Raw genomic sequence first — 20103 nt, forward strand, 5'->3', positions numbered from 1 at the left:
GGAGAACCGAAGTCATCCAGTAAAGGCCTGGCAGCCGCAGCAGCAGAACAGGAATCGCCAGTCCCACTGGCTGCCCTGTGACCCCCGACAGCACTTTGTTCTGCACACAGGCAACCCGTACTTGGATTCGGCAGCTCTGGTCAGGTGCTGGGGAAGCACTGGAGCCAGGAAAGCCGGGAGAGGCTGGGGAGGCTCCCCAGCAGGGCCTCCTTCTACCCCAGGACTCCTATCATGGCCTCCTGGCCCGCAGGACCTCAGTGGCCCTGAACTCAATGAAGAGGTGACCAAAGCCCTTGAACATCCACAGGGAGGGGCATTCTGGATTATGTGGCCCCCATCCCCTCAGAGAGAAAGATGCCCCAACGATCTAAGCGTTAGAGAAAGAGCAGCACACTGAGGCCCATCACCCCACTCAGTGCCTCCCTTGTGGTGGGACCTGCACTCCCTCCTCCCTCCGAGGGATCCTGCCAGAGATGCCCGGCCTGTCCTTGGGGCACAGAGGGGTCCCCAGTAGGTCTCAGAAGGCCCCCCGCAGGCCTAGCATGCTCTTACTCCTGGTGTTTCACAGCCAAGACACCCACCAGGAAGGGGATGGCTCTGTACCAGGGAGGACACTGCCTGGGACAGCTTGGGGGTGGGGGCGGGGCCAGGAGACCCCAGATGGAAGGACTGCCCAGGGCTCAGGCCCTGTCGCTCAGTAGTCAGGGACCAGTTTCCCATCTGAGAAGGGGTGATGCCCAGGACAGCAGCTGGGCTCAGGTGTGGGACAGGGGGAATCACAGGGTTGAGATTTCTGTAAGTTAAAAAGCAATTCTGTAGGGTGACAGAGACATGGTGTCATCACCAGACCCTTAGAGAGCAAGAGGGAGGGCTGGGAATCCTAAAACCCCGACCAGAGGCCTGGGGGCTGCGACAGCCTCATAGCCTAGAGGAGCCTCGTGCAGAAGGCCATCAAGCACAGGACAGAAATAGAAGGAGGAGGCGAGGTACTGTCTGCAGCTCGTACCCTGTCTCCTTCCCATCTGCAGGGACTCCCAGGAACGGGGCAGGTGGCACGCATGGTGACACGGTGACACCTAGGCAGACAGCGCTCCCATGTGGCAAACCCTATTGACAGCCACCTCCCCACACTCATTCACGCTTACAAGCCTCTCACTGGGCGGGAAAGGTAGGGGTTTCCCAGGCCGGGGTGCGGAACAGGGCAGGAAAGGTGAGAGGGAGGTGGGGCAGGAGATGAGGCTGCACCAGCGGTCCCCCCGGAAAGGAGCGGAGCCTGAGTCAGCGCCTGGAGACACGCGGACGTGAAGCAGGGAAGCGTGGTCCTGGCTGTGGCGTGGCTGGCGTGGTGGGAAGGGCCTTGGACACTGGGGTCTGGGGACACTCGATGCTGCAGTGTGACATCCAGGGACACGTGAGCTCTCAGCCTATACATTGCGCAGCTTCTGCCACTTTTGTACCAAAACCAACCTCACAAAAAAACTGCTAACATCTATCAGATACACAGGGAGAAGGTGCTCGGTCTCCCAAAGGAACTGCTTCAGTGAAGGAAGCCCAGGCTCCTTACAGCTGCCTCCCATAAGAACACAGGTGGATGTTGCTTATTTGTGATTTTTTTCATTTCCAAAAATAAAAAGGCTTCTTGAGCATGTTCAGGAGAGGCCCAGGGACGGAAAGGGGCCAGGCAGCAATGAGGAGGGCAGGTGGAGGGGGCAGGACGGGCCTGGGCCAGCTGGTGCACAGCCTGTGTCTCCGGGCAGGTGAATTGGTCTGGGCCACCAGTTCCCGAGGGCTGTCCCGGCTCCATGAGGTTTCCTGAACTACAACCTGAGTCATGCGGCCACAGCCCCACGGGGGACCCCGCTACACCTGGGACAGGACAGGACAGCAGGTCCCCCGAGCCAGCCCCTCCCACCGGCCTCCTCACCTGCGCCTGCCCCAAGACCAGGCTGATCTGCTCCGCGGCCGAGGACTGCAGGGCCCTGGCGGCCAGGATGAGCTCCCCACCGCGGCCGAGATGCTGCAGGTGGGTCTCCACAGCCACCTGGGTCAGCTTGGCAAGGCCTCTGACCAGCATGATGGCATCCCCCAGCATGGCAGCCATCCTCAGGGCTGGAAGAGAGAGGGCCAGTCAGGGTATGTCCCACACTCACGCAGAGGCCTGGGCAGAGGCAACAGGAGGTCTGGTCCTTCCACTGGCTCCCGTCTGATCCAGGCTGAGAGGGGACAGCGAGGCCGGGTCAGGGCTCAAGGACGGTCCTGGGTGAGCCCATCCCCTGCGCAGCCCAGGCTCTGAACAGAACCCAAGGCTCCATGGAGTCGGGGCTGGAGGCCCCAGCAGTAGGAGGGGACCGTGGGCACACAGACGTCTGCGGACTCAGCCTTCTCCTCACGCAAAGGAAGGGAAGCACCGGCTCTGAGGGAAAGCCCGCCCCAGGAGGGCAGCCCCGCTCAGCCAGGGAGGCCTGCAGGGACCACTCTCCCTGAGCCCGGGAGGTACAGCTACTCATAGATACAAGAACTGCAGTGACAGCCAGAGAACCCCACGAAGGCACAGGAGCCTGCAGAGCTGAGATGACCCACTGTCACCTGCTCTCACCGTCACCATCACGGACAGCAGCCACCAGGCCGGGCACTCCACACTCTCCATCTGTTTCAATTCTTTATAAACAGCTTGGTGACACGGGTATCATTGTTCCTACTTCACACAGGAGAAAACCAAAGCCAGAGAGGTTAACTATCCTAAGTGGTGTCCTAAATGGTGGCCCTGGGGTCCAGCCCTGGGGTCCGACCCTGGCTCTCCTCTGCTCTGTGCTCACCACACCATGCTGACTCCCCAAACGCGTGGCCCACCGGCTCCAAGCAGTGGAGGGCCAGGGCCCTGCTCAGGCACAAACGGGCTGCCTACACTCTCATCAAAGCAAAGGACGTTCCTGGAAGGTGACTGTACCCTTGAAAGGGACAGTGGGCCAGCCGGGCCCACCTCCTGCTGTCATCTCACACCCTGGGCTCTGATCTGGGATCCTGTACTTTATGGCAATAAACAAGGGTGAGCCCCACAGACCAAATGTACAGGCCTGGCATGAGATCCATAATCAGAGCTCACACAGGGCTGCTGCCAGTGGTCAAACTGGCCAGCCCCCCAGCCCCACTCCAACACACAGATATGCTGGTCTCAGCACCCCTTGTCAAGTGGCGAGGCGCCCACCACAGCCCACAGACCCCAATGAGAGAGGAGATTTCTGAAGGAGATATTAGGGACTTCTGAGGAGGGATGGAGGCCGGGCCCCAGCCACACTGTTCAGAAGGACCCTTTGCTGGTGGCCCCGGGGCATCCACCGTACCCCACTGCCCCAAGGTCCCCCCAGTCCAATCCAGCTAACCAAGGCAGAAGCCTCCCACAGGCCACAGGCTCCAATAATTCCAAACCTCCCTTGTCTATTAATGGATACCATATCTCCCATAGAGCTTCCTAAGACCTATTTAATTCAGACTTTGTTTCCAAGCTGAAAATTAATTGTCTGAATCTCTCATCCAAGTTATGAGCATGAATGAAAGCATCACTAGAGCAGAGCTGAGAAGTGATGTGGGGCAAGTCCGCCCACTCAGTGCTGGCCTGACTGACCTGCCGCTCCGATCCGTGGACGTTCAATCCAGAAAGCCCACTTCTGGCCCCGCGCTCACTGCAGACGCAGGCCTGGGACCCACTGGAGTCCAGTCCTCAGTCCCCAGTCCTAGGCACATAGGGCCCAGCTGCTGAACGGGCCAGGGTTACAACTATTTCACAATGATGCATTAGAAAAATTCCTTAGGGGATCCCTGGGTGGTACAGCAGTTTAGCACCTGCCTTCAGCTCAGGGCGTGATCCTTGAGTCCCAGGATCGAGTCCCATGTCGGGCTCCCTGCATGGAGCCTGCTTCTCCCTCTGCTTGTGTCTCTGCCTCTCTGTGTGTGTGTCTCTCATGAATAAATAAATAAAATCTTTTAAAAAAAAAAAAAGAAAAGAAAAATTCCTTTAAAAAATGCTACATAAATTGACCATATTTTTTGTTAATTCCTGCATCTGTGCGATATGAGTAACTATGGTCTTTTCCAGTATTTTCCTAACTTTTTTAGTTCATATATACTACTTTCAAAGTGACAAGAAGAAAGTCATCTAAAAATAGCACACATTAAAAAGTAATTAGCTATGGTGCACCTTGGGGGTGGGTCAGTTCAGGTCCTGATCTCAGGGTCGTGGGATGAAGCCCCTCGATGGCCCCCACACTGAGCAGGGAGTCTCCTTGGGATTCTTTCTCTCTCTCTCCCCGACTCAAATAAATAAATAAATCTTAAAAAGAAAAAAAAACCAACCTAATTAGTTATGCCTTTCTTCCTGTGCAAACAGTTGCATCCTGTCCCCAGCGATGTTGCAGTGGGGGACAAGTGCAAACCCAACCAGTGAGCACCAGAGAGGGGAGGAGGGGACTCCAGCTGGTGCTCTACCAGGCAGGCCCTGTCCAGGCGGAAATCACATCACAGAGAAACCACCTCCCTGCTCGCTGTGGGCCAAAACCTGCTTTCCTCAAGTCAACAGATGCTACTAATCAATATACTGTCATTTGTGAGCAGATTCACACGCTGATGAGTCTTTCAAAACCATAGCGGGCCTGCCCGGGCTCTGACAAGTGCTATTTATCTAAGGAGCAGAGGCTGTACCCAAACCTCCCCCAGCTGCTCTGCTGGGTACAAAGTCAGCCGTTCACACCCTCATTGACGCCAGGTACTCGCGTTGCTAAGGAGTGTCTACCCCCGGGGCAGCAGGAACAGCAACTGGCTGCCAGAAGACAGTACCTTTCCAGAACATTTCTCACCTTCTGGTTTTCAAAAAGTGGGTCCTGTGGATCTGAGGCATCCCAATGGGACTCAGAATTCAGCTACCCTGAAATTTTTCTGCAAAACCCCTGCAGGAATGCAAGATCCAGGCACTGGCTACACCAAGAGGCGTTTTCATCATGATCTTAAAGAAATAAAAGCAAAAGCCCCCAAAAAACATTTTTAATACACCAATTAAAGACCTTAGCTGGGGGCTCCTGGGTAGCTCAGTCGGTTGACTGTCCGACTCTTGACTTTGGCTCAGGGTAGTGAGATTGGGCCCCGAGGCAGGTTCAGCGCTGAGCAGGGAGCCTGCTTGAGATTCTCCCTCTGTCCCTGCACCCTGCTCGTACTCACTCTCTCTAAAATAAATAGAACCTTTAAATCGAACAAACAAGCAAAAAGTTTACCTGCACCAGGATTTCATCTACAAGTATTAGAGCCCACTGCTCGCTGAGCAGGTTTTTGGGCCTCGTCTAGAAGTAACAGAGCAACTGAGTGTCCGGCCCTCTGCCTACTTGGTAGGCGGGCCCCAGAATGCCTCGGCGAAGAGGAAACAGCCAGAAGTGCTCGGTAAGCCAACAGATATGTGTAGCAGTTGGGGGAGGCAGCACTCCCGTTTGGGGGTGCCCACTAGGGACAAGACAAAGGCATTCAGTCACCCACTGCACATGTTCACGAAGGTCCCCTCCTGGGGCTCTGGGCCGGTTCTGGCAGGCCCCAGGTGAACCTGCCCTTGGCCCCAGGGCACTCCCAGCCATGGTGCCATGCAGGCACTTCTATGATGAGACAGACGCCAGGGAGAGGGCCGAGGCCAACTGAGGCTGACACACCAGGGTCAGGTGCAGAGGAGGCCGCTGACTGACAGAAAAGATGGTCCTGGGAGCAAGACACAGGGTTCCAGCTGCCAGGGTTGCTAACGCTAAGTGCATCACTCACCAACACATCCCTCTCCAGCAGGAGGTGGCTTTGGGTGGCTCCCCTTTTCTGGTCCTAACATGCTAAACTGTCATAAGGGATGTAAATAAAGATGTTATCTAGAGAGAGAGAGAACGGGAACAGACACAGCTCACTGTCCCCAGGGGCAGAGAGGCTGAAAAACATAGTCCCCAAGCTCCAAGAATTCTCCTAATGACCCTTCACTCTCTGACCTTCCCCAAGATTCGGGACATGAGCTCACTCGTGCTAGAGGATAGACCTGGGTGTTCAGACCCACACATTTGCAGGGAATTATCTGAGCCATGGGGACCTTCACATCTGGTCTCCAAAACGAAAGAACACCCACAAAGGGACACCTACCTGGCCAGAATAAGATGTATCAGCAGGAGAATGACTGTGTTTTCCTGAAAAGATCAAAGTAACAGGCAGCTCTGCAGCCAGAAAGCAAAGCAAGGCATCAAGCACCTGTCCACTCCCACTAGCAGGAATGCATCTTCGGGGAGAGTTCCCACACACATCCCAAGCACTCCCCACTTGAAGCCAGGACCCACCATCAATCACTCGTCTCTCCTCTCAAGGGGACAGCCAGAGACAGGGTGGGGATTTACCAAGCCAGGGTTAGATCCCCTCCATGGCTCTAAAGTGAGGCATAACAGAGCAGCCCCATCTGAACAAAGCCAACCAGAGCTAGGGTAGCTCTGTTTCCAACAGCACACAACCCCACTCTGGTCTCCTCCACACTGAGGGGCCCTGAAGCCTCAGGGTCGCTGGTAGAAGGACCCCAAAGGAAGCTGCACAGAAAGCTCTTTGTCTTGGGGAATGTGTGAAGCTTCATCCAGCTGTCTGTCCCCTCCCACGGACACATCACGGCACCCCCATGTCCCACCAGCATCAAGCTCCATGTATCCAAATGGCCATCACCACCCCCAGACCCCTCCTGGGCTCCCCATCCTGAGGAATTCAACCACCAACCACTTCTCTCCAATTGTCCCCTCACCTCCCCTGGCCCTGGCCCCTTGCTAACCCTGCTGCCCCTAGTCTCTGTTCCCCCTCCCAAACCACTCCCCAGCTTCTCAACCTCTCCGAGGTTCCTAAGGGGCTGAAAGAACTCTTGTGACCTGGCCACCCCACACTCCAATTTCTCTCCTTGTCCTCTCCATTCACTGTGTCCCAGTCAGGCCCACCCAACTCTCCAGCCAGCCTGGGCACGGGATCACGCTTTCTTTCCCTTCCCCACTCCCGGCCCAAACATCACCTCTCCTGGGGCAGGCCATCCTTCCCCCAGGATGGCAGTGCCTGCTGTACCCCTGCCTGCATCACCATCTCCTCCCCCAGGGGCTACCGGCCAGAGCAGGGCAAGGACTACACCTGCCTCCCCATGCTCTATCGCCAGCACCCAGCTCCAGGCTCAACACAGAGCAGGCAGGTAATCAATAACCCTGAAACCGAACGAACTCAACGAGTCCCTCGAGTCCCTCGAAGGCTGCCCTTTGTGGGACAGGCTCACACCTGCTTGCAGCTTTCATGTAGATTCGGAATCAAAGGCCCCCAGGGGGTCTGGTGGAGGCAGGGACACCAGAGTCCCCAGGGGGCTTGGTACAGCACAAACTGCTGGGCCGGCCCTGGCTCTCAGGGGCCCAGAAACCTGCATGGCTCGCACACTCCTCGGGGCTGCTGCTCGTGCTGGAGCCCCAGCTCGAGATCCCCGTTCTGGAGGACCAGACGGACAGGGAGCAGAGGTGGCCCAGGCGAGACCAGGTGGCAGAGATCCTTCCCAAAAGTTTCTTCCGCTGCCCCTCCCCCGAACCTGGCTTCTGGGTCCGTGGAAACCCCGGCCTGCCCTTCCTTCTGTTACTGCCTCAAGAAGCTGAACAAGAAATGAATGAGCTTAAAGACAGGAGCCTCAGACTGTCACTCCCCACAGGGCCCAGACTGTCCTCTTCGGGAGGCCCCAGGGTGGGGCTGCCTGTGACCTTCTGCCCCCTCCTCGGCAAGAACAAGCCTTACTTTGGGCTGGAACCTTCTCAATTTTCAGCCTGTGTGAGCCCTGAAAAGTTCCTTTAGGCGCTTGAAAGTTTTTTTCCTCCACTCTAAGTAAACAAAAACAGCAGGTGACTCAGGGGACCAAGGAATGTGCAAGCCAGGGAGAGACTCAAACTTTGAGACCCAAATCCAGGACCATCTGCAGCTGTGCCCTTGGCCTCAGCCTTCAAAGTCACACCCGGGGCCCAGCACTGGCCTCCAGCAGGGGCTCCAGGCTCTGGGCTCCGGCCAGTGAGGGTCACCCAGGCTCTCGCCAGCAGCTTCAGAGACAGCCTCCTGGGCTGGTGACCAAATACATGAAGAAAGACCAGGGAAGAGACAGAGACAAACAGCCCCCAACATCTGCCAGCTGCAGCTGGGCCTGGAGGGTCACCTCTCCACGAGAGTACAGGCCATCGGGGCCACGTCACCCCGGGAGCCCCCGCACCTGCAGCAGCAGAGCCAGACACAGAGAGGAAAGGGGACTCAGGGCATCTCCTAGGCAGAGGAGCTCCTGTTCCCTCGGGAGAGGCTTCCTGGCCCGAGGGCTGCTTCTCGGAGCTGGTGAGAAGTGCACACTCATGAGCAAGCTGGGCAGCAGGCACTCTGACACTCCACTCCAGGGCATTTCGCCAGGTCCCCAAGTATTTCCATTCTGCAAGGAGCAGAAGACAGGCCCGGGGTGCTAGCCACAGTGGAGGTCCTCACTGAGACTTTACCATCCACCAGGCTGAGAGCTGCGTGTTCTCTGCCTTCTCCCTCCATCGTTCTCATAAGCTAGGTGCTATTTTCATGTCCGTGTTTGAGATGAAGGCACTAAAGTACAGAGAGATTCCATAACTTGGCCAAAGTCACACAGCTTATGAGAACTGGAGCCAGGAAGGGCTTGAGTCTATGGGCTCAGACACTAGGCAACCACTTAACAGGGAAAGCGGAGAAAACCAAGCTGAAGGGTGTCCGAGTATCTCAGGCTAGAAGCCTCCACTCCTGGCCACTAGGAGATCAGGATGGTCTGGGTTTCCTGGTATGTTGCCCCAGGTGGGCACCAGGCTGGGGGGTGGGTGCTCAAAGAAGCAGGAGAGGCTCCCTCACCCCAAGGATGCCTAGGGCTCTGGAGCACAGGGGGTCCTGAGCAGCCCCTCCTCCTTCTGGTGAGCAAAGGAGGCCCTAAATGCCCACCTGCCAAGCACAGGGTCCTGACAGCAACATCATCATCTGACTAAAATCTCATCAAAGTTTTCTGCTTAAAACATGAAAACAGGGATCCCTGGGTGGCGCAGCGGTTTGGCGCCTGCCTTTGGCCCAGGACACGATCCTGGAGACCCGGGATCGAATCCCACGTCGGGCTCCCGGTGCACAGAGCCTGCTTCTCCCTCTGCCTATGTCTCTGCCTCTCTCTCTCTCTCTCTCTCTCTCTCTCTCTGTGTGTGTGTGACTATCATAAATAAATAAAAATTAAAAAAAAAAAAACATGAAAACAGGGGCACCTGGGTGGCTCAGTGGTTGAGTGTCTGTCTTCGGCTCAGGGTGTGATCCCAGGATCCTGGGATCGAGTCCCACATCAGGCTTCCTGCAGGGAGCCCACTTCTCCCTCTGCCTATGTCTCTGCCTCTCTCTGTGTCTCTCATGAATAAAAAAAAATAAATCTTAAAAAAAACATGAAAACAGGGACACCTGGGTGGCTCGGTGATTAGGCGTCTGCCTTCAGCTCAGGGAGTGATCCTGGCTCCAGGGATTAAGTCCCGCATTGGGCTCCCTGCAAGGAGCTTGCTTCTCCCTCTGCCTGTCTCTGCCTCTCTCTGTCTCTCTCATGAATAAATGAATAAAATCTTTAAAAAAGAAAAAACATGAAAACAGTGCTTGTCTCAGGAACTGAGGCTGATGAAGCTTCAAGATTCTCTGGAGCCTGGTGCCCCAGGGTTCAAATCCTGACTCTGCTGTAGAAGTGTCTGTGCCTCAGTTTCCCCATCTGTTCCCAACAGAAGTAGGTTAGACAATCCATACAGTGGCACTTAGGACCCCAAGGACTGGCACACAGTAGGTATTCATCACCTAGCAGACATTCTGGAATGAGGTTCAGCCCGGGGAGACCAGAGGGCACATGAATGACAGCAGTTTGGACAATCTTACTTATTTATATCCAGGCACTCAGGCGGGTACAGTATCCATCACGTCTGACTCAGGGAGGGCCATCTCGCCCTCTCCAGGCACCAGCGTGGTTTGTCTATGCTGTGGTGCCAGAGCCCACGTGGAGGCTAGAAATAAATACCCACTGGTGATCCTTACCATGGTCAATGCCACTCCCAGAGGAGAAAATGGGAAGCTTTCATTGGTATTTTATGGGAGGAACAGTACGGGGGCAGGGGGCAGGTTGGGGGAGCTCTCTGATCCCCATGACCTTTCTGTCTGCACATCATGGCACACTCTGCCACCAGCATAATCTTCCCGCAGCCCACTTCATCATGCTAAGCCCCTACTCCAATGGCTCCTAGCTGTCTAAAGGATAAACAGGACCTGCCCAAGCTCCTGAGCCTGAGGTTGCGGGCATCACAGTCAGGACCCGGCCTCCCGGCCAGCCTCCACTCACACCTCTGCCGAGGGAACATCGCTCCAACCCCTTGGCTTCTGCACGTGGAAAGCACGCCTCCACCAGCCATGCAGATGGAGACCCCTGTGTGTGTGCCACCAGCCTCGGGGCCTGGGGATCAGCTCTGCCCTGACCGGCCAGCTGCTCCAGGCCTGTTCCTAAACCACCCCATAACCTGTCTCTCGCCTAGAAATCACAGCATCAATTGTCAGAACATCCGATCTAAGCAGGAAAGGTGGAAGAGCCCTGAAATGTACGAACACACCACATCTACTCGAGGACGCATATTTCCAGACCGGCCCCAACCTGACCCTGTGCTCTCAGGCGTCTTCCCATCACTGCCCTCCCCTCCCAGGCCAGCCAGATCCTGTCCTGCTCTGTATGCTATGTCCCCAGCGCACACATGCCTTTTCTCTCCAGCTCAACTCCGAGGCCCTCGTGGAGGTCTCCAAGGCTGACCCACCCACCTTGACACCCAGACTGATCATGACCACACAAACGACAAGTGTCACTGCACTGTCACTCAGGAAGGGGGACAGAACCCTGGGTGGCAACCCTGGAGCTGTGGTCGAGGGGTTTCCTTTACAGTGAAATCAGGTATCTAAAGGGTTGTGTTTAAATGTGGCAGATTGAGCAGGGACTTCACAGACATGTCCGCACTCTGAGCCCTGCCATGTATGACTATGTCGCCTTCCGTGGCAAAGGAGGCTTTGTACATGGGATTCAGTTAAAGATCCTTAAGATGGGTGGATTGTCAGGATGGGCCCAATTAATCACAGGGTCCTTATGGGAGGGAGGCAGGCAGGTCTGAGCCAGCAGGAGGTGTTTCAGCAGAGCCTGGGGTGCAGGTGTGAAAAAGGCTGGGCCCCGGAGGCTGGGAAAGCCAGGGCCACTTCTGCCCTTGAGCCTCCAGAAAGGACTGGCCCTGCTGACACCCATCTTGGGTTTCTGACCTCCAGACCATAGAATAATAAATCTGCAGTGTTTTAAACCACTCGGTTTGTGGTCCTTTGTCAGAGCAGCCATAGGAAACTTGAAAACAGGGGCTATTTTTAAATAGCAAATCGCTGGGTTGGAAAGAGGGCTGGGCTGTATTCTAAACTACTTTCCCAATCATTCTTCTAAAATAATTGGTGTGGTCACCCCACAAGCAACACTGAGTGCCGACCAAGTGCCAGATTCTGGACTACCCACAGCCAGCTCAAAACACACCCCCGTTCCCAATGAGATTCCTGCCAGCTTTCAGGATCAATGCACCCATGCTTCCTGAGGTTCAGGTCCACATGCAAACCATTGCTAATGATCTGCTACATGCCAAGCACTGTGCAAGGCCGCTAAGGGGCCGCAGGGTAGGAAGAGCTCCCCACTGTCAAAATGCTTTTCATCAGCTTATACCCTCTTAAACTTTCAAGACACCTCCACCTCACATCTACTTTTCCAGTGAAACAGTATTAGTAATGAGTGGCTACCACTTCAGGTCCCCTGTGTGCCTGTCCCTTACACCACTCCTTGCCCTACCAAAACAGGTGTGCTCCCCATCTGCGGGAGAGTGAAAGCTCGGAAAGGGGGAGAAATGTCCTGAGAGGCCCAGAAATGTCAGGTGCCGGCCCTTGTACCGTGGCCTGGCTCCAGGCTCCAGTCCTCCCCTTGCTGCCCAGGGCGCTAAGGGAAAACCAGGTAAGAAATCTGCCCCCACATCAATAAGTCACCATTTTAAACCCAGTCTTCTGGAGACACAGCAAGGTTCATGCCCTGAAAAGCATACCCACCCAGTTGCAAAACTCATGAGTTGCAGAAATCTTGGAACTGGCAGGACTCTCAAAGGCCATCTGGCCAGACTGCCCCTTCTGGAAAACTCCCCAATTACCTGAACTAATAGTGTTGGCTTCCTAGCCCCCAGGGTCTGAGCCTCGTACTGGTCTCAGACATAAATGGCAGAGAGAGGCAGGAGCCCCACACTGAGGGCCACCTCGGGGTATGCAGGAGCCAGAAGGAGACGCTGGGTACGTGGCCCTCAAGACTGCCACAAGGACACCCAGGACCAGACTTTGTCAACTGCCCCTCCAACACCACACACAGCCCAGACCCCTTACCACACGGTGAGCCTCTGGAGAAGGGCCTCTCCTAGGCAGGTGGGTGGCTCAGTGGTTGAGCGTCTGCCTTTGGCTCAGGTCGAGATCCCAGGGTCCTGGGATTGAGTCCCACATCAGGCTCCCCACAGGGCACCTGCTTCTCCCTCTGCCTGTGTCTCTGCCTCTCTCTCTGTGTCTCTCATGAATAAATAAACAAACCTTTAAAAGAAAAAAAAAAAAAAAGAAGGGCCTCTGCTACCTGGTTCTCTACTCCCCACAGAGGCCCACTCCACACCTCATCCACCCCCAGAGCCGAATACCCGTCTGCACCTGGGGTACTCCCTAACTTCTGGAGCCCCAATATCTAGAACCCAGAACCAGGGGGTCCTGTCCACACACAGCTATCACCATGGTGGCAGCAGTATCCCCTGTGCTAACGGGGGGGGGGGGGGGGGGCGGAGACGAGGCCACAGGTGGTGTGCACAGGGGCCCCAGGTGGGGTGGCGCTTCTAGTACTGGCCATTGTGCCCACTCCTTGCTGACAAAAAATCGAGAGGGGAAAAGAGGGCGAACCAGCAGGCCTGGCCCAGCAGCGGTGAAGTCCACTCAGGCCCAACGATGCGCGGGGCCCAGCCCTACACTTTACCAACTGCTGGCAGTGAATGAGTGCAGGAGCCAGGGCCAGAGATCTCTCCTCGACCTCAGAGAGATGGGAGATGTCTGCTCCGACTCCGGCTCCCGCAGCTCACAGGGCAATCCATCCTCACCTCCACCCTCCTCCCAGCCAGGACCAGCGCCAAAGACAGAATGTGTCAGGAGGGAGGAGGTACTGCTGAGCCTGACCCCAGGCTCTGGCCCTCACCTGAGGAGTTGTGTGTCAACAGTCCCCATGACAGCGGGACATTGCCACTGGGCCCCTAGTTCCCAGACCTGGGCAGCTGGGGATGGTGGATGGGGGAGGACAGACGGTGAGGCCCCCGGGACACCCACCACGTGTGACCTCGGTACTTGGTCTCCTTGGGCCTGCACTGCCTCGTTTCCTCCTGTACAGAACGGGGTGGCTGCCCATGATGGTGTCCAAATTGCAGACTAGCTCCCCTTTATCCCCAGAGTGCAGAAGGCTGATCCGGGAGCATGGCCAGGGCTGTCCAGACCCAGGGAGACCTACACTCTGAAGAACCAGAGCGCTGGCCCAGCCAGGCATCGGGGACACCAAGTGTGAAGAGGTGGACCCTGCTCCTCCCAGGGGTATGTCTCGGGGCACAAGCCCTGGGCAACCCACCTCCCTGCCTCTCCACCATACTCACACACCATGCACTCACATATTTATACCACACTCACACGCCCACAGTCACAAATATGCACACACATCCACTTGTGCACTCACACTCACACACACTTACATACCTGCATACTCGTACGTTTGTATTCACACATGCATACCCACCAACACACACCTGTGCGCTCACACTCAGGCACACTTACACACTCATACACCCATGCAGGCTTGTGCACTCACACTCACACCTCATGTACTCATACTTATGCACTCAAACATCCTCACACTCGTGCACTCACACTCCACGTGATCCACTCACACACTAACATACACACACACATTCACTCACCCACTGGGAACAAGCAGGGCCCCAGTGGCGGGCAGGGGCAGGGCCTGATGGGCAGGAGGGCACAGCAGGACACCCTCTCCTGACTCCCCGGGCCCAGCTCCTCCTCCATCCTCCACTAGGACTCTCCCCACGCAGCTGTGCTTTTGCCTTCACTCTCTCCTCCCACAAAAACTTACCCCCTCATGTCCACAAACCCTCTCCCTCAGCCTTCGTGTACCAAATACAAAGATCCCCCCACTAGCTGCCCCTCCCGTGCCCTCCTGTCTGTCACACTGTGGACCCCAAGCCCTTCCCTGATGCTCTCAATGGCCCAGCCCACAGCTCAGGGCACCTGACCCATCCAGTATCACTCCCCTCTGGGTTTCCCACCAGCCCCACTCTCTCCCCTAAAGTCCTTCCTTGGCTCCCATGATTCATTTTCTCATCCCAGTCCAGTGCCACTGTCTACATCTGTCCCTCCTCCTCCACCTCCCGCCCAGGCCAGGGAGGCCCTGGGCCCAGTCCTGACCCCCATGCTCCCTGCCGACTGCCCCCGTTCCCTGGGCTGTCCTGGGTCTGTACATCTCTGCTCTCAGCCCAGGCAGGCCATCTCTGCCAGGGAGCTAGTTCTAGAACCAACCCAATCACACACACACACACACCATGTAACCCCTCCAAGCCCCACAGACATTGATGACAGAACACAGGGGAAAGTGGTGCTGATGAAATAGTTCTACACCTTGACTGTGGTAATGGTTATGTGACATTATGCATTTGTGAGGTTTCTTTAATTTATTTATTTATCTGAGAGGGAGAGAGCATGAGCAGGGGGAGGGCAGAGGGAGATGGACTCCTCACACAGACATCACTCTGAGCACAGAGCCCGAGGTGGGGCTCAGTCCCAGACCCCAAGATCATGACCTGAGCCAAAATCCAGAGCTGGCTGCCCAACCACCTAAGCCCCCCCAGGCGCGTTGTGACCACGTGCACTTCTCAAATGGCACAACCACCCACTAGAAAGGGGGAATCTACTGCACACAAATTATATCTTTATAAAAAGAGGCAGTTGAGGGGGCACCTGCCTTCGGCTCAGGTCATGATCTCAGGGTCCTGGGATCGAGCTCCGCATCGGGCACCCTATTCAGCAGGGAACCTGCTTCTCCTGCCCCCGCCTGCTGCTTCCCTGCCTGTGCTCACCTGCTCACTCTCTGTTGAGTAAATAAATAAAACATTAAAAAAAACACAAAACCAAAAAAAGAGGAGGTGAATCCCACAGGTACCTCAACCCCCTCCTGTCTGGAACATCACCATCTCCCCCCAAACCAGCTCCTCCTCCTCCTGCACCCTCGGTTTTCTGCAGTAACACCACCATCCACTCCAAATAGATCCTCCCCACAACTAGAAACCTCAGCCCTCAGTGGCCAACCAGCCACTTAACCTGGACACTTTACCTGCACAGACTTATATTCTCTCGAATCTGCGCCTTGCATTCTACAATGCTCCCACCACCAGGGACTCAGGCCACCCTCACTTCTCACAAACCCCCTCACTGGTCCCCCTGCCTGTCCACCCTGACCTGCCGTCCGACTGTTCTGCAAACGCCAGCCCACCCTGGCACCCCCCCATGGCAACGTCCCCTGGTGGCCAGACCTTTGACCCCTCTGGGTCCCAGCCTCTAAGCATTTCTCTCTCTGGGGGACACGCATATGGCCCTTGGGCCCCAGCACCTGGGCCTCATGCCATAGAAAGCACTTTCTCCACCTTTGTCCAGCAGATCCAGCTTGCGCTTCGCCCTGGGTCCCCACGGCAGAGGCCTGGTACCGCCCTGTGGGTCTTGCACAGTCGGCCACAGACCGTGCCACACTGGGGCAGGGAGCTCACGCTCACTCGCTGCTGTCTCTCACTCTATCTCTCTGTCTCTCCCTGGGGGCTCTCTAGGCTGCAGTTGCACTCATGAGCAGTGAGTGCTCAGCAACCCTCTGAGGCCTCAACAAAATGTCAGGAGTGCAATGCCAAGCCTTCCTGGCCCCCAGGCCACTGCTGAGACAAAATGCATGGAAGCACTGCTCTACCTGACACAAATTCACCCAAACTCACCCAAACTGTAAGGGCGGGGCACATGGGCTGCTTCAATAGGGAGCGAGAGGGCTTGCCCCAACTGCTCTCCCACCCGCCCTGACCGCCCTGCACTCACCCACCATCCACCACAGTGCCCCTGCTCAGGGAGCCAAGTGACACTACCCAGAGTGGTCCTCGGACTGCTAACATCCCCCACACAAAAACGGAGTGAGTGCCTAGAAACTCCCATGGCAATTAAGCATCTCCATTTACTGTGCTTTGTGAACACACTGCTCTACAACAAACTCAGTCTTTTGTCACTGGGACTCTGGGAAGCACCCTGACCCTCCAAACTCCTGCCTCTTCCTGCCGAAATCCTGCTCATCCACAGAGCTCCCAGCCAACACTGCTCCTCCAAGAATCCTTCACAGTTTCCACCCAGAGCCCCCTGTCCAAACCACACTGAGGGCGTCAAGATGGGATCTGCACCCCCCCCTTACTACAAGCTCCCCGAGTTTGGAGACGAAAGTACTGTCCACTTCAATATTCCCAACACCACGCCTGAGGCAGTCGATCCATCAATAACTGCTCAGCAAGGAGTAAAAACCGTATCTGCCTGTGATTCCAGACTGGCTTTCCCTAGGAGACAGGATGCGGAGGGGCACTGACCCGCAGGGCACACAGGGACCAAACGTAGCCCTGCTGCCCTTGCCCAGATGGGACAGGAGGATATTAAACAAAAACCAAAACTGCCACAAGTCTAGGGCTCTTGGGACAAGAACGCAGTCACTATTCTAGAACACCCTGAAACGTCTATCTGAGCGAAAAACATTCAGCTCTACTGCAAATCTTCTCTACATGCACACACTGAAAATGAATCACTCATTCCCAAATATGAAGAATAAAAAAGGACATTTTCAGGGTCATTTCCGACCTTAAATCCCCCGTGGGCCCCTGACCTCAAAACAAACGGTCAGGGGCTTAGGAGCCTGCAACCCACAAGGGACAACGTGCTTGTGGATGGACCAGTGGGCACCCACTCAGGTTTGCAAAGTGTAGGGAGAAGCAGCCTCTCATGTCCTGCGGATGTGTCGTATCCAGGATCCTGGCCCTGCCTGCGGATCCCCAGACCTCTCCCGCCCCACAGGCGCCACTGGAAGAAGCAGGTCCTTGTGCTCCCCATGCCACTCTCTCCCTTCTGCTGGTTCCAAGTCCAGGACTGGCCGTTATTCGGCAGGAATGCACGGACCATTTCCAGATGCCACTGTCAGATCAAGACAACTCTCTATCTAAATATTCCTGTCTAATTTTGCACACAGCTCTTGTTTCAACTGACAAAGATAATGACTCAGTGTCCATGGCTCTTGGTGGAAAATTATCCTGCCAAGTTTGGACTTCTCTAAGCTTCGTTTTGAGAAAGGAGAAGTGACCTCTCTGTCTAGATCCTTTTCTACTGGCAACCAAGGGCACCCAAAAGGCCGCCCAACTAAACCAAGAAATGTTACAGGAAAATCCTGATACACATCCACAGGAGTCAATTAACAAGACAGAAATCGTGGGAGATCGGGGCTTGAGATATTTTTCCTTGCCCTAGGCAATAATCACTGTTTTTCAGCTTTTCTGCATCCCATCGATTTGGTACTTTGAACTTTGGGACATAAATTTTGAACTTTTGGACTGAAGGCAAAATCTAGACAAAAATAAAGCATCTTTCTCTGCATCTTTGTCACTGACATTTCAATCAACCATAAAGGAACTGTACAAGTGATACATGTGCCTCTCATGAGGGGCACACAGCTCATGTCAGCATCCCCACACAGAGGCTTGAAATGCAGCCACTTACTCTCTGCACACATGGGGCTGGTCCCCTCCCACATCATAAGACACAGGAAGATGACCAAAGCATCACCTTGAAAAGCCACTTGTGGATAATGGAGTTGACCTTTCTGCCAAGATACAGAAGCCTGAAACTTGTTTAGTCACTATTTTAAAACTGATCCATGGTTACTCCACATGCATATCCCCCACTGTCTTGCAAAGTCTCCAAAGATAGAAACCACCAGGCTTCTACTTCTGTTCGCTCTGGACCGTCACTGCCATGCATCCAGCAGGCCCCTGCAATGCCCATGAGCTTCTACCTCCTATGGCTCTCCTCTCCCTCCAGTTGCGGGGGGTGGGGGGGTCTCTTTTGAAGCCCATCTACATGGCTTCTATCACTGGTTCAGGGCAGGGGGCACACTACTATCTCTTGTCTAAGCCTCTCAACTACTCACTCACAGGTCCCAGCACGTCTCTCCAGCAGCATGAGAAGACTCTTTTTATAGTCTTAGCTCAATAGTTCTCAACCAAGGGCGATTTTGCTACCTATGACACATTTGGCAATGTCTGGAGAAATTTCTGATTTCTCTAACAACCAGTGTGTGTGGTTGGGGTGGGGAATTGCTACCAGCACATAGCGGACAGAGACCAGGGATGCTGCTGCACATCCAGCAATGCACAGAGCAGCCCTCCCACAACAAGGAACTGTCCTGTCCATATGTCAATAGTCTGAAGACGGGGAAACCTGTCTGCGGTGACACATAGGAAGTGCTCAAACCACCTGGGTCACTTTTCCCTCAAGCTGCCCAAGGTCAGGCCAAAAATTTTAATAACCCTGCACTGTCTAGAAGACTGAACAAAATACCCAGAGCCACCACCAGAGTCTTAAGGACACTGCTCCTGTGAACCAACAGTACCCCCCTCTTCTCCTCTCAGGAGAAGGGCCATCCTGCCAGGATCCTGTCCATCCTGTCCATCCACAACAGGACAACTGGCAGGCGAGTATCACGCTGCTGGGATCCTCTGGCAACCCGTTAGGCGTGGCAGGCCCAGCTCTTGGGTCTTCTGTCACGCACACCCAAGGGCCCAAACGAGCCCAAGTTTTCCAACGGGCTGTGCCGGGACAGGCTGACAGGCAGCCGAGAGCCTCTCGCCCTTCAGGAGGCTGGCACCCCTCAGCCACGTGGAGAGCCCCAGCGCCCACACCTGCCTGGCGGCCTTCCGGGTCCCCCAGGCCCGCGCACACACTGCGTGGGGCAGAGGGCTGGGATGAGGGACAGGCACCAGCTCAGGCACTCCGGGGACCCCAGTGCTTGCAGAAGCAGGAGGAAGGGCCCATGAAAAGCGAACGGGGCAGAGGAGCAAGAAGGGCCCCCTTTCCAAGTCCACCCCGACCCCCACCTGTGACCCGGAGTCGGAGCTCCGACCTGAGCCTGCAGCCCGCGCACGGGGCGGTGGGCCTGGGAGCCAGCACCGCGAGGGAACTGGGAGCGGGGCCGGGGGCGGGCGCACCTCGGCACGGGGAAGCCGCCCGGGCGCGGGGCACCGGAGGGAGGGGCGCGCGCAGGCGGAAGGCGAGCCCGGCCGTGCCTTCGCGGCGCGCGGCGGCCTTACCCCGCGGCAGGAAGCGAGGCTCTGGGTCACCTTCGCGCCGCCTGCGCGACGCCCGCAGCAGCGCCGGCGCCGCAAGCGCCCCGGATCTGTTTACCCGGCCGCCCGCGCCCAGACTCCCCGCCCGCGGCCCCGCCCCCTGCGGCCACGGCCCCGCCCCGCGGGCGCTCCCATTGGCCGAGCCGCCGTGCCCGGCCACACGCCGCGCGGCGCGGAGCAGCGTGCTCGGCCCGTGCGCGCGCCGCGGCCAATGAGAGCCGAGGGCGGAGCGAGGGGCGCCCAATCGGGGGCCGCCGGGCGCTCGGGGCCCCTCCCGCTCCTCGCTCAGCGCTGCCCTTTGCCCTAGTTGGGAAACCGCTAGGGCTGGCCGCGCCGTGGGGCGGAGGCTCGGGCCGGGTGGTGGGCTTGTGCCCGGGGCCGGACCTTCCACCTGCCCTCGGCTCGGGGGCCGGAGGACCGGGGGATGAGTGTGAGCCCCGGGACGGACCCTCCGCCCGCCCTCTGCTCCCGCCCGACTCGCGGAGCCCCCCACGCCTCC

At 56.4% G+C, this 20103-nt stretch overlaps 1 protein-coding gene across 2 annotated transcripts in view; it reads right to left on the reverse strand.

Annotated features, from left to right (window-relative positions):
• COQ8A (coenzyme Q8A) overlaps positions 1 to 19658 on the reverse strand; it is a 37824-nt gene extending 18166 nt beyond the window's left edge. The window contains exons 1-2 of one of the 2 annotated variants that reach the window (XM_055324039.1): positions 19569 to 19658; positions 1925 to 2109 (exon numbers count right to left, since the gene is read on the reverse strand). In XM_055324039.1, the coding sequence (XP_055180014.1) occupies positions 1925 to 2101 (177 nt within the window). In that variant the 5' untranslated portion in view covers positions 2102 to 2109; positions 19569 to 19658. Of the gene's footprint in view, positions 1 to 1924; positions 2110 to 19466 lie in introns of both variants that reach the window. The other variant, XM_055324040.1, reaches the window with a different exon arrangement.
• Between the last annotated feature and the right edge of the window lie 445 nt (positions 19659 to 20103).

Source organism: Nyctereutes procyonoides, unplaced genomic scaffold (assembly GCF_905146905.1).
Source record: "Nyctereutes procyonoides isolate TBG_1078 unplaced genomic scaffold, NYPRO_anot_genome, whole genome shotgun sequence".
Lineage (NCBI taxonomy): Eukaryota > Metazoa > Chordata > Mammalia > Carnivora > Canidae > Nyctereutes > Nyctereutes procyonoides.